General features: G+C 44.3%; 1 protein-coding gene across 1 annotated transcript in view; it reads left to right on the forward strand.

Moving 5' to 3' along the window:
* The first annotated feature begins 287 nt into the window (after window positions 1-287).
* The window catches only part of LOC147029362 (B-cadherin-like), a 56,623-nt gene continuing 41,223 nt past the window's right edge, over window positions 288-15,687 (forward strand). Inside the window, exons 1-2 of the mRNA XM_085872366.1 lie at window positions 288-462; window positions 4,691-4,742. Of these exons, the coding sequence (XP_085728492.1) occupies window positions 427-462; window positions 4,691-4,742 (88 nt within the window). The 5' untranslated portion in view covers window positions 288-426. The remainder of the gene's footprint in view (window positions 463-4,690; window positions 4,743-15,687) is intronic.

A 15,687-nucleotide genomic window follows, 5' to 3' on the forward strand; every position in this document is an offset into this window, starting at 1 on the left:
TTGTACAATTCGCCCCCCGTGGTGGTGATTTCACTTGCACACCCAAAACCAGTCACTTCGTCTTGTAAATGGAGATTCAGGTTCTGATGATGATGAATTCAGTGCCTGATAAGATCATGGACATGATGACAAACTCGTGACCAATCATATTAAACATAGAAGAGCAATTCAAGGTACGACAAGAGAATGTGATCATGGACGCAATCCGAGAAGACGACGAAGACCGCTGCATACTGATAAACCCGAACCACAACCTCCACCACCACCACCACCACCAAAAACCCTCAAACCTCCCCCACGCGCCCCGCCCAGACACCTGGCATCAACCCAGGTCCCTTGGAGTCCACGCCTCCCACCATCGTACAACGTTATAAGGTTCCTTCGGACAAGACCTCGTCGTTGTCCAACTGCGAGGGACGTGCAGAGATGAAGGAATTCTTATGTTTGAGCATCGGTGTACAGGTAAGACGTTCACCTTTTGTGTCACAACACACGTTTACATGTCGTCTCGAAATGATCAGAAAGTTGTGGCCTCGAGTCGAAGCCACGTTTGTCTCACAATAAGTAACATCCAGTAAAAGTTATAATCTCACAATAGTTAAACAAACTGATGCTGCGATGTCCGTTTAAGTCACCATTTGTAATCATTGATAGGACGAGATTATCAGATTAGAAATCAATAAAACTTCGCAATGTGAGAATGAGATCAATACCTCTGGCTCGATGAACGATGAAAGTTCCGTTCGTGTTTCGGTCACCTGTTTAACATCAAGGTAATACATTAACTACTCTCGTGATTCCCGCTAACTCTCTTGGTTTGCTACTTGCTCTCTGTACTGCATTGTTACTTCATAATACAGATCAAATTTCATCCATCATGGTCTTCTTGCAATTGCATGAGAAAGATGGAATGTCTTCGTCTGTGAGATTTGCGACGCATGCACGAGGCAAGTGACCTGTTAAGTTCACCACATCGGCAGTGTCACAGCCCATCGGGTTCACCACCTGTCTGGACTCGTCACACATCGGGTTCACCACCTGTCTGGACTCGTCACACATCGGGTTCACCACCCGCGTAGACTCGTCACACATCTGGTTCACTACCTGCGTAGACTCGTCACACATCGGGTTCACCACCTGCGTAGACTCGTCACACATCGGGTTCACCACCTGCGTAGACTCGTCACACATCGGGTTCACCACCTGCGTAGACTCGTCACACATCGGGTTCACTACCTGCGTAGACTCGTCACACATCGGGTTCACCACCTGCGTAGACTCGCCACACATCGGGTTCACTACCTGTCTGGACTCGTCACACATCGGGTTCACCACTTGCATAGACTCGTCACACATCGGGTTAACCACCTGCGTAGACTCGCCACACATCGGGTTCACCACCTGCGTAGACTCGCCACACATCAGGTTCACCACCTGCGTAGACTCGTCACACATCGGGTTAACAACCTGTCTGGACTCGTCACACATCGGGTTCACCACCTGCGTAGACTCGTCACACATCGGGTTCACCACCTGTCTGGACTCGTCACACATCGGGTTCACTACCTGTCTGGACTCGTCACACATCGGGTTCACAACCTGCGTAGACTCGTCACATATCGGGTTCACCACCCGCGTAGACTCGTCACACATCGGGCTCACCACCTGCGTAGACTCGTCACACATCGGGTTCACAACCTGCATAGACTCGTCACACATCGGGCTCACCACCTGCATAGACTCGTCACACATCGGGCTCACCACCTGCATAGACTCGTCACACATCGGGCTCACCACCTGCATAGACTCGTCACACATCGGGCTCACCACCTGCATAGACTCGTCACACATCGGGCTCACCACCTGCATAGACTCGTCACACATCGGGCTCACCACCTGCATAGACTCGTCACACATCGGGTTCACCACCTGGGTGGATTCATTGTCCGCCCGGTTTACTATCGGGACAACTTACCGTTTTTCAGGGTCGCCACCCAGGTGGACTCACCATCCATCAGGTTCACTACATACCAGGTCACCTGGTGTGTGTGTGTGTGTGTGTGTGTGTGTGTGTGTGTGTGTGTGTGTGTGTGTGTGTGTGTGTGTGTGTGTGTGTGTGTGTCTGGAATGGTAAGTGTGAACAGGAGATTGGCTGGAATGGTAAGTGTGACCGAAAGATTGGCTGGAATGGAAAGTGTGAACAGGAGATTGGCTGGAATGGAAAGTGTGAACAGAAGATTGGCTGGAATGGAAAGTGTGAACAGGAGATTGGCTGGAATGGAAAGTGTGACCGAGAGATTGGCTGGAATGGAAAGTGTGAACAGAAGATTGGCTGGAATGGAAAGTGTGACCGAGAGATTGGCTGGAATGGAAAGTGTGACCGAGAGATTGGCTGGAATGGAAAGTGTGACCGAGAGATTGGCTGGAATGGAAAGTGTGACCGAGATTGGCTGGAATGGAAAGTGTGACCGAGAGATTGGCTGGAATGGAAAGTGTGAACAGGAGATTGGCTGGAATGGAAAGTGTGAACAGGAGATTGGCTGGAATGGAAAGTGTGACCGAGAGATTGGCTGGAATGGAAAGTGTGAACAGGAGATTGGCTGGAATGGAAAGTGTGACTTGCTACTTGAATGAGGCAAAGAAAACGAACCCAACTTTATTCCCTGATAAACCCCATGCCAAAGAAAAATGAATGAAATAAACAAACCACGGTGGGTGAAAGGGGAAATAACTGCCACGAGTTCGAGATCTGCTAATTTCGGATGAACCAACAAGAGACAAATTCCACATAAACGATTGAGATTTTCTTCACTCCGATAAGTCATCAGAGGAACCACTGAGATGTTCAAAACGAAGAGAAAGAAAGAACGATCCAGTGTTCAACGCCTTAAGATATACTTTGTGGCGTTTTGAGATCCATCGTGATGAGGCTTGAATTAACATCCAAGCTCAGATTGTAATAAAAATAAAAATTAATGCTGGTAATAGTTTCGCATGTTGAAGAATGGCTGCATCTGCAACGAAATGGTTCTTCATAGAAAACAATTCAAAAAGTAACATCTGTGGGGCTGGGCAAGCTCCTGGTGCTTATGGAATCCCCCATGGGGCTGGGCAAGCACCTGGTGCTGATGGAATCCCCCATGGGGCTGGGCAAGCTCCTGGTGCTTATGGAATCCCCCATGGGGCTGGGCAAGCACCTGGTGCTGATGGAATCCCCCATGGGGCTGAGCAAGCACCTGGTGCTTATGGAATCCCCCATGGGGCTGGGCAAGCTCCTGGTGCTGATGGAATCCCCCATGGGGCTGAGCAAGCACCTGGTGCTTATGGAATCCCCCATGGGGCTGGGCAAGCACCTGGTGCTGATGGAATCCCCCATGGGGCTGGGCAAGCTCCTGGTGCTTATGGAATCCCCCATGGGGCTGGGCAAGCACCTGGTGCTGATGGAATCCCCCATGGGGCTGAGCAAGCACCTGGTGCTTATGGAATCCCCCATGGGGCTGGGCAAGCTCCTGGTGCTGATGGAATCCCCCATGGGGCTGAGCAAGCACCTGGTGCTTATGGAATCCCCCATGGGGCTGGGCAAGCACCTGGTGCTGATGGAATCCCCCATGGGGCTGGGCAAGCTCCTGGTGCTTATGGAATCCCCCATGGGGCTGGGCAAGCACCTGGTGCTGATGGAATGCCCCATGGGGCTGGGCAAGCACCTAGTCCTGATGGAATGCCCCATGGGGCTGGGCAAGCAGCTGGTGCTGATGGAATGCCCCATGGGGCTGGGCAAGCTCCTGGTGCTGATGGAATCCCCCATGGGGCTGAGCAAGCACCTGGTGCTTATGGAATCCCCCATGGGGCTGGGCAAGCACCTGGTGCTGATGGAATCCCCCATGGGGCTTGGCAAGCACCTGGTGCTGATGGAATCCCCCATGGGGCTTGACAAACACCTGGTGCTGATGGAATCCCCCATGGGGCTGGGCAAGCACCTGGTGCTGATGGAATCCCCCATGGGGCTGGGCAAGCACCTGGTGCTGATGGAATCCCCCATGGGGCTGGGCAAGCACCTGGTGCTGATGGAATCCCCCATGGGGCTGGGCAAGCACCTGGTGCTGATGGAATCCCCCATGGGGCTGGGCAAGCACCTAGTGCTGATGGAATCCCCCATGGGGCTGGGAAAGCACCTGGTGCTGATGGAATCCCCCATGGGGCTGGGCAAGCACCTGGTGCTGATGGAATCCCCCATGGGGCTGGGCAAGCACCTGGTGCTGATGGAATCCCCCATGGGGCTGGGCAAGCACCTAGTCCTGATGGAATCCCCCATGGGGCTGGGCAAGCACCTGGTGCTGATGGAATCCCCCATGGTAACGGAGAGTGAAATCGTGCATCAAGATGGAACATCATCAAGGTTCACGAAGAGTGAACAGATGCTCGGATAACACCACTCACTGTAACTGAGTGTGTCATCGCAGTCGATTGAAGTGAGTGTGTCACAGCTCTTCTTCTGCAATGAACTCATTGTTTGTTTTTATTTTGGGGAACAAACACTTGCAAGACTTTATAGAGAGGCATGTTTACTCAACGGATTAAATGAACTTTATTTCTTTGTTTGTTTGTTACCATCGTAACTGTGAATCCCAAACTATGTGTGCTTCGGGAGGCCTTGACACACGGAACTTAAACCCTCTTCTGTGCCCTTCAGGTGGCTGTCCTGATAACAACACTTCTTCATTGCCAAGTCTCAGCAGCAGTCGGTAAGCACTCGGTAATACATGGGGTCGATAAATATTATATAATACCGACAGTCTGTGAATACCGTGTAATACTCACAATCTGTAAACACCGTGGAATACTCACAATCTGTAAACACCGTGGAATACCCACAATCTGTAAACACCCTGTAATACTCACAATCTGTAAACACCCTGTAATACCCACAATCTGTAAACACCCTGTAATACTCACAATCTGTAAACACCCTGTAATACCCACAATCTGTAAACACCGTGTAATACTCACAATCTGTAAACACCCTGTAATACCCACAATCTGTAAACACCCTGTAATACCCACAATCTGTAAACACCCTGTAATACCCACAATCTGTAAACACCATGTAATACTCACAATCTGTAACACACCGTGTAATACTCACAATCTGTAACACACCGTGTAATACTCACAATCTGTAACACACCGTGTAATACTCACAATCTGTAAACACCATGTAATACCCACAATCTGTAAAAACACCGTGTAATACTCACAATCTGTAAACACCCTGTAATACTCACAATCTGTAAACACCCTGGAATACCCACAATCTGTAAACACCCTGTACTACTCACAATCTGTAAACACCCTGTACTACTCACAATCTGTAAACACCCTGTAATACTCACAATCTGTAAGCATTTTGTAATACTCACAATCTGTAAACACCCTGTAATACTCACAATCTGTAAACACCCTGTAATACCCACAATCTGTAAACACCCTGTAATACACACAATCTGTAAACACCCTGTAATACCCACAATCTGTAAACACCGTGTAATACCCACAATCTGTAAACACCCTGTGATACCCACAATCTGTAAACACCGTGTAATACCCACAATCTGTAAACACCCTGTAATACCCACAATCTGTAAACACCCTGTAATACTCACAATCTGTAAACACCCTGTAATACTCACAATCTGTAAGCATTTTGTAATACCCACAATCTGTAAACAACCTGTAATATCCACAATCTGTAAACACCCTGTAATACCCACAATCTGTAAACACCCTGTAATACCCACAATCTGTAAACACCCTGTAATACCCACAATCTGTAAACACCCTGTAATACCCACAATCTGTAAACACCATGTAATACCCATAGTCTGTAAACACCTTGTGATACCCACAATCTGTAAACACCGTGTGATACCCACAATCTGTAAACACCCTGTAATACCCACAATCTGTAAACACCCTGTAATACTCACAATCTGTAAACACCGTGTAATACCCACAATCTGTAAACACCTTGTAATACCCACAATCTGTAAACACCCTGTAATACCCACAATCTGTAAACACCCTGTAATACCCACAATCTGTAAACACCGTGGAATACCCACAATCTGTAAACACCGTGGAATACCCACAATCTGTAAACACCGTGTAATACCCACAATCTGTAAACACCCTGGAATACCCACAATCTGTAAACACCCTGTAATACCCACAATCTGTAAACACCCTGTAATACTCACAATCTGTAAACACCGTGTAATACCCACAATCTGTAAACACCCTGTGATACCCACAATCTGTAAACACCGTGTAATACCCACAATCTGTAAACACCCTGTAATACCCACAATCTGTAAACACCCTGTAATACTCACAATCTGTAAACACCGTGTAATACCCACAATCTGTAAACACCGTGTAATACCCACAATCTGTAAACACCCTGTAATACCCACAATCTGTAAACACCCTGTAATACCCACAATCTGTAAACACCGTGTAATACCCACAATCTGTAAACACCGTGTAATACCCACAATCTGTAAACACCCTGTAATACCCACAATCTGTAAACACCGTGTAATACCCACAATCTGTAAACACCGTGTAATACCCACAATCTGTAAACACCGTGTAATACCCACAATCTGTAAACACCGTGTAATACCCACAATCTGTAAACACCGTGTAATACCCACAATCTGTAAACACCGTGTAATACCCACAATCTGTAAACACCGTGTAATACCCACAATCTGTAAACACCCTGTAATACCCACAATCTGTAAACACCCTGTAATACCCACAATCTGTAAACACCCTGTAATACTCACAATCTGTAAGCATTTTGTAATACCCACAATCTGTAAACACCCTGTAATACCCACAATCTGTAAACACCCTGTAATACCCACAATCTGTAAACACCCTGGAATACCCACAATCTGTAAACACCCTGTAATACCCACAATCTGTAAACACCCTGTAATACCCACAATCTGTAAACACCCTATAATACCCACAATCTGTAAACACCCTGTAATACCCACAATCTGTAAACACCCTGTAATACCCACAATCTGTAAACACCGTGTAATACCCACAATCTGTAAACACCCTGTAATACCCACAATCTGTAAACACCCTGTAATACCGACAATCTGTAAACACCCTGTAATACCCACAATCTGTAAACACCCTGTAATACCCACAATCTGTAAACACCCTGTAATACCCACAATCTGTAAACACCCTGTAATACCCACAATCTGTAAACACCCTGTAATACCCACAATCTGTAAACACCGTGTAATACCCACAATCTGTAAACACCCTGTAATACCCACAATCTGTAAACACCCTGTAATACCCACAATCTGTAAACACCCTGTAATACCCACAATCTGTAAACACCCTGTAATACCCACAATCTGTAAACACCCTGTAATACCCACAATCTGTAAACACCCTGGAATACCCACAATCTGTAAACACCCTGTAATACCCACAATCTGTAAACACCCTGTAATACCCACAATCTGTAAACACCCTATAATACCCACAATCTGTAAACACCCTGTAATACCCACAATCTGTAAACACCCTGTAATACCCACAATCTGTAAACACCGTGTAATACCCACAATCTGTAAACACCCTGTAATACCCACAATCTGTAAACACCCTGTAATACCCACAATCTGTAAACACCCTGTAATACCCACAATCTGTAAACACCCTGTAATACCCACAATCTGTAAACACCCTGTAATACCCACAATCTGTAAACACCCTGTAATACCCACAATCTGTAAACACCCTGTAATACCCACAATCTGTAAACACCGTGTAATACCCACAATCTGTAAACACCCTGTAATACCCACAATCTGTAAACACCCTGTAATACCCACAATCTGTAAACACCCTGTAATACCCACAATCTGTAAACACCCTGTAATACCCACAATCTGTAAACACCGTGTAATACCCACAATCTGTAAACACCCTGTAATACCCACAATCTGTAAACACCCTGTAATACCCACAATCTGTAAACACCCTGTAATACCCACAATCTGTAAACACCCTGTAATACCCACAATCTGTAAACACCGTGGAATACCCACAATCTGTAAACACCCTGTAATACCCACAATCTGTAAACACCCTGTAATACCCACAATCTGTAAACACCCTGTAATACCCACAATCTGTAAACACCCTGTAATACCCACAATCTGTAAACACCCTGTAATACCCACAATCTGTAAACACCCTGTAATACCCACAATCTGTAAACACCCTGTAATACCCACAATCTGTAAACACCCTGTAATACCCACAATCTGTAAACACCCTGTAATACCCACAATCTGTAAACACCGTGTAATACCCACAATCTGTAAACACCCTGTAATACCCACAATCTGTAAACACCCTGTAATACCCACAATCTGTAAACACCCTGTAATACCCACAATCTGTAAACACCCTGTAATACCCACAATCTGTAAACACCCTGTAATACCCACAATCTGTAAACACCCTGGAATACCCACAATCTGTAAACACCCTGTAATACCCACAATCTGTAAACACCCTGTAATACCCACAATCTGTAAACACCCTATAATACCCACAATCTGTAAACACCCTGTAATACCCACAATCTGTAAACACCCTGTAATACCCACAATCTGTAAACACCCTGTAATACCCACAATCTGTAAACACCCTGTAATACCCACAATCTGTAAACACCCTGTAATACCCACAATCTGTAAACACCCTGTAATACCCACAATCTGTAAACACCCTGTAATACCCACAATCTGTAAACACCCTGTAATACCCACAATCTGTAAACACCCTGTAATACCCACAATCTGTAAACACCCTGTAATACCCACAATCTGTAAACACCCTGTAATACCCACAATCTGTAAACACCCTGTAATACCCACAATCTGTAAACACCCTGTAATACCCACAATCTGTAAACACCCTGTAATACCCACAATCTGTAAACACCCTGTAATACCCACAATCTGTAAACACCGTGTAATACCCACAATCTGTAAACACCCTGTAATACCCACAATCTGTAAACACCCTGTAATACCCACAATCTGTAAACACCCTGTAATACCCACAATCTGTAAACACCCTGTAATACCCACAATCTGTAAACACCGTGGAATACCCACAATCTGTAAACACCCTGTAATACCCACAATCTGTAAACACCCTGTAATACCCACAATCTGTAAACACCCTGTAATACCCACAATCTGTAAACACCCTGTAATACCCACAATCTGTAAACACCCTGTAATACCCACAATCTGTAAACACCCTGTAATACCCACAATCTGTAAACACCCTGTAATACCCACAATCTGTAAACACCCTGTAATACCCACAATCTGTAAACACCCTGTAATACCCACAATCTGTAAACACCGTGTAATACCCACAATCTGTAAACACCCTGTAATACCCACAATCTGTAAACACCCTGTAATACCCACAATCTGTAAACACCCTGTAATACCCACAATCTGTAAACACCCTGTAATACCCACAATCTGTAAACACCCTGTAATACCCACAATCTGTAAACACCCTGGAATACCCACAATCTGTAAACACCCTGTAATACCCACAATCTGTAAACACCCTGTAATACCCACAATCTGTAAACACCCTATAATACCCACAATCTGTAAACACCCTGTAATACCCACAATCTGTAAACACCCTGTAATACCCACAATCTGTAAACACCGTGTAATACCCACAATCTGTAAACACCCTGTAATACCCACAATCTGTAAACACCCTGTAATACCCACAATCTGTAAACACCCTGTAATACCCACAATCTGTAAACACCCTGTAATACCCACAATCTGTAAACACCCTGTAATACCCACAATCTGTAAACACCCTGTAATACCCACAATCTGTAAACACCCTGTAATACCCACAATCTGTAAACACCCTGTAATACCCACAATCTGTAAACACCCTGTAATACCCACAATCTGTAAACACCCTGTAATACCCACAATCTGTAAACACCCTGTAATACCCACAATCTGTAAACACCCTGTAATACCCACAATCTGTAAACACCCTGTAATACCCACAATCTGTAAACACCCTGTAATACCCACAATCTGTAAACACCCTGTAATACCCACAATCTGTAAACACCCTGTAATACCCACAATCTGTAAACACCCTGTAATACCCACAATCTGTAAACACCCTGTAATACCCACAATCTGTAAACACCCTGTAATACCCACAATCTGTAAACACCCTGTAATACCCACAATCTGTAAACACCCTGTAATACCCACAATCTGTAAACACCCTGTACTACCCACAATCTGTAAAAACCCTGTAATACCCACACTCTGTAAACAGCCTGTCATACCCACAATCTGTAAACACCCTGTAATACGCACAATCTGTAAACACCCTGTAATACCCACAATCTGTAAACACCCTGTAATACCCACAATCTGTAAACACCCTGTAATACCCACAATCTGTAAACACCCTGTAATACCCACAATCTGTAAACACCCTGTAATACCCACAATCTGTAAACACCCTGTAATACCCACAATCTGTAAACACCCTGTAATACCCACAATCTGTAAACACCCTGTAATACCCACAATCTGTAAACACCCTGTAATACCCACAATCTGTAAACACCCTGTAATACCCACAATCTGTAAACACCCTGTAATACCCACAATCTGTAAACACCCTGTAATACCCACAATCTGTAAACACCCTGTAATACCCACAATCTGTAAACACCCTGTAATACCCACAATCTGTAAACACCCTGTAATACCCACAATCTGTAAACACCCTGTAATACCCACAATCTGTAAACACCCTGTAATACCCACAATCTGTAAACACCCTGTAATACCCACAATCTGTAAACACCCTGTAATACCCACAATCTGTAAACACCCTGTAATACCCACAATCTGTAAACACCCTGTAATACCCACAATCTGTAAACACCCTGTAATACCCACAATCTGTAAACACCCTGTAATACCCACAATCTGTAAACACCCTGTAATACCCACAATCTGTAAACACCCTGTAATACCCACAATCTGTAAACACCCTGTAATACCCACAATCTGTAAACACCCTGTAATACCCACAATCTGTAAACACCCTGTAATACCCACAATCTGTAAACACCCTGTAATACCCACAATCTGTAAACACCCTGTAATACCCACAATCTGTAAACACCCTGTAATACCCACAATCTGTAAACACCCTGTAATACCCACAATCTGTAAACACCCTGTAATACCCACAATCTGTAAACACCCTGTAATACCCACAATCTGTAAACACCCTGTAATACCCACAATCTGTAAACACCCTGTAATACCCACAATCTGTAAACACCCTGTAATACCCACAATCTGTAAACACCCTGTAATACCCACAATCTGTAAACACCCTGTAATACCCACAATCTGTAAACACCCTGTAATACCCACAATCTGTAAACACCCTGTAATACCCACAATCTGTAAACACCCTGTAATACCCACAATCTGTAAACACCCTGTAATACCCACAATCTGTAAACACCCTGTAATACCCACAATCTGTAAACACCCTGTAATACCCACAATCTGTAAACACCCTGTAATACCCACAATCTGTAAACACCCTGTAATACCCACAATCTGTAAACACCCTGTAATACCCACAATCTGTAAACACCCTGTAATACCCACAATCTGTAAACACCCTGTAATACCCACAATCTGTAAACACCCTGTAATACCCACAATCTGTAAACACCCTGTAATACCCACAATCTGTAAACACCCTGTAATACCCACAATCTGTAAACACCCTGTAATACCCACAATCTGTAAACACCCTGTAATACCCACAATCTGTAAACACCCTGTAATACCCACAATCTGTAAACACCCTGTAATACCCACAATCTGTAAACACCCTGTAATACCCACAATCTGTAAACACCCTGTAATACCCACAATCTGTAAACACCCTGTAATACCCACAATCTGTAAACACCCTGTAATACCCACAATCTGTAAACACCGTGTAATACCCACAATCTGTAAACACCCTGTAATACCCACAATCTGTAAACACCCTGTAATACCCACAATCTGTAAACACCCTGTAATACCCACAATCTGTAAACACCCTGTAATACCCACAATCTGTAAACACCCTGTAATACCCACAATCTGTAAACACCCTGTAATACCCACAATCTGTAAACACCCTGTAATACCCACAATCTGTAAACACCCTGTAATACCCACAATCTGTAAACACCCTGTAATACCCACAATCTGTAAACACCCTGTAATACCCACAATCTGTAAACACCCTGTAATACCCACAATCTGTAAACACCCTGTAATACCCACAATCTGTAAACACCCTGTAATACCCACAATCTGTAAACACCCTGTAATACCCACAATCTGTAAACACCCTGTAATACCCACAATCTGTAAACACCCTGTAATACCCACAATCTGTAAACACCCTGTAATACCCACAATCTGTAAACACCCTGTAATACCCACAATCTGTAAACACCCTGTAATACCCACAATCTGTAAACACCCTGTAATACCCACAATCTGTAAACACCCTGTAATACCCACAATCTGTAAACACCCTGTAATACCCACAATCTGTAAACACCCTGTAATACCCACAATCTGTAAACACCCTGTAATACCCACAATCTGTAAACACCCTGTAATACCCACAATCTGTAAACACCCTGTAATACCCACAATCTGTAAACACCCTGTAATACCCACAATCTGTAAACACCCTGTAATACCCACAATCTGTAAACACCCTGTAATACCCACAATCTGTAAACACCCTGTAATACCCACAATCTGTAAACACCCTGTAATACCCACAATCTGTAAACACCCTGTAATACCCACAATCTGTAAACACCCTGTAATACCCACAATCTGTAAACACCGTGTAATACCCACAATCTGTAAACACCCTGTAATACCCACAATCTGTAAACACCCTGTAATACCCACAATCTGTAAACACCCTGTAATACCCACAATCTGTAAACACCCTGTAATACCCACAATCTGTAAACACCGTGTAATACCCACAATCTGTAAACACCCTGTAATACCCACAATCTGTAAACACCCTGTAATACCCACAATCTGTAAACACCCTGTAATACCCACAATCTGTAAACACCCTGTAATACCCACAATCTGTAAACACCGTGGAATACCCACAATCTGTAAACACCCTGTAATACCCACAATCTGTAAACACCCTGTAATACCCACAATCTGTAAACACCCTGTAATACCCACAATCTGTAAACACCCTGTAATACCCACAATCTGTAAACACCCTGTAATACCCACAATCTGTAAACACCCTGTAATACCCACAATCTGTAAACACCCTGTAATACCCACAATCTGTAAACACCCTGTAATACCCACAATCTGTAAACACCGTGTAATACCCACAATCTGTAAACACCCTGTAATACCCACAATCTGTAAACACCGTGTAATACCCACAATCTGTAAACACCCTGTAATACCCACAATCTGTAAACACCCTGTAATACCCACAATCTGTAAACACCCTGTAATACCCACAATCTGTAAACACCCTGTAATACCGACAATCTGTAAACACCCTGTAATACCCACAATCTGTAAACACCCTGTAATACCCACAATCTGTAAGCATTTTCTAATACATGTGGTCTGCAAGTATCATTTAATACCAACAGTCTGCAGTGATCATCCACCAATGCCTATTTGTTTGTTCGTTTACTCCTCGGGGACCCCCGTTTCATGTCCATCAAAGGGACGGGACACGCAATGATTTCTCACCCTTCCTGTGAAATTCCAGGATGACAATTTATAGCTTGGCTGAGGTTCACACCCAAGCGAGACGGCATACGTCCAGGCTACTCTGCCACGCCTTGTAATACCCGTGTCTGGTTTTTTTGTCTGGAAACATTTTACCCTGGCTGCACGATGTAAACATTGCTGTACTGCCTGCAGTGACCTCGTGTGTTTTGCATTCAGGTGTTTATTTCATGGAATTGGTGAAACCTTAAGGTCGTTCAGGTTAACACGTGATCTGATTTGCAGGATGTGTGGAACAATGATAGTTGTCGTGTGTGTGTGTGTGTGTGTGTGTGTGTGTGTGTGTGTGTGTGTGTGTGTGTGTGTGTGTGTGTGTGTGTGTGTGTGTGTGTGTGTGTGTGTGTGTGTGTGTGTGTGTGTGTGTCTCATGTCATTAAATAAATTACCAGTGTGTCACTTTATTTTGTTTGGTGTTTGCGAAGTCTGAAATCCTCTTTTTCCTTGATAACCTGGCACATAACTGACACTATTATTCAAATGGTGATACAAGCACCACATTTTACACGCGTGTTCTTGGTGTGTCTCTTTTGTAGAAATTTGTGTTTTAAAACCCTGTCAGCCACCTAAAGTTCCAAGTTGGCCACCATTTTTAAACATGGCTACCAAAAACAGCCTTGAATTGTGGTTTTCTGCATTAGAATGGACAGAGTTGTTTAATTTGGATGATCGTCGTATTGATTTATATGTTTTTAAATCATGCTGACTTTGATGATGCTTTCAAAATTTTTCGATACTTCTTTTTACCATTTTAGTACCTTTGATGAAAATTATGTAACATTTTTCCTGTCGTTCATGCATGACCGGTATTGTGACGTAAATGTGGATTTTTTTGTTTTTGTATGCAAAGTCGATGCTCGTGGAGAAGCTAGAACATATAACAAACCAGGACACGACAGGACAAAAGAAACAGTGTCGAAAGAGAGATGGAAAACACACCACCGGCAGAGTTGAGGGATAAAATAAAGGGAGAGTTCGAAAAATAAGGGATGTGGAGAAGAATGAGGGGGAGAGTAGGATGCATGCGGTGGACTGGATGGATACAGTAACAAACTCTCAGGAATGATACCTGTAAAGAGTTCAGCTGGTGGAGGGTTAATGGGGTAGAAAATATCATGGTTTGGATGGTGGACAATCTGAGCTGGTGCGGAACAGCTGTCTTGAAGACCTGGAGAGAAGAATGACATTGAAGAGAATGGGGAAGTTGGTTCCACGGGCGAGAAAAATGAGTGGTAAGCAGTGATTCTGGATTTTGTGAGTTTCATCAGAAGGGGGCTGATGGTGTACCACATGCACCCTGAAGAAATCTGGGCGTGACGATGCACGGAAAGAGGAGAGAGAGTGCAAGATGAGATAGGAGGTGGTGCAAGACAGAAAGACCACCGACCTGTCTGTGATGTGAAAGTGATAGCCCATAGACTCAGCTTCATCGTGGGAGAGTCTAACAATCATGAAGGCCTTCATTTCCACTGTGTCAACATGAGCAAGGTGTGAGGTTGAGGTGCCAGCCCAGAGGGGAGAGCAGTGCTCCATCAAACGATGGATGAAAGCCTTGGAGGTGGACAGGAGTTCAGGTATGCCAAGGAAAAACTTTTAGGATGGAGGATGCCATCAGTCAGTCACTGGTTTTGGAAGCCAACTCAAATATGTGGCTTGCACAAGAAAGATCACAGCTGAT

The sequence above is a fragment of the Eptatretus burgeri genome, chromosome 3 (assembly GCF_056783735.1).
Source record: "Eptatretus burgeri isolate ZD-2024b chromosome 3, Ebu_testis_v1, whole genome shotgun sequence".
NCBI lineage: Eukaryota > Metazoa > Chordata > Myxini > Myxiniformes > Myxinidae > Eptatretus > Eptatretus burgeri.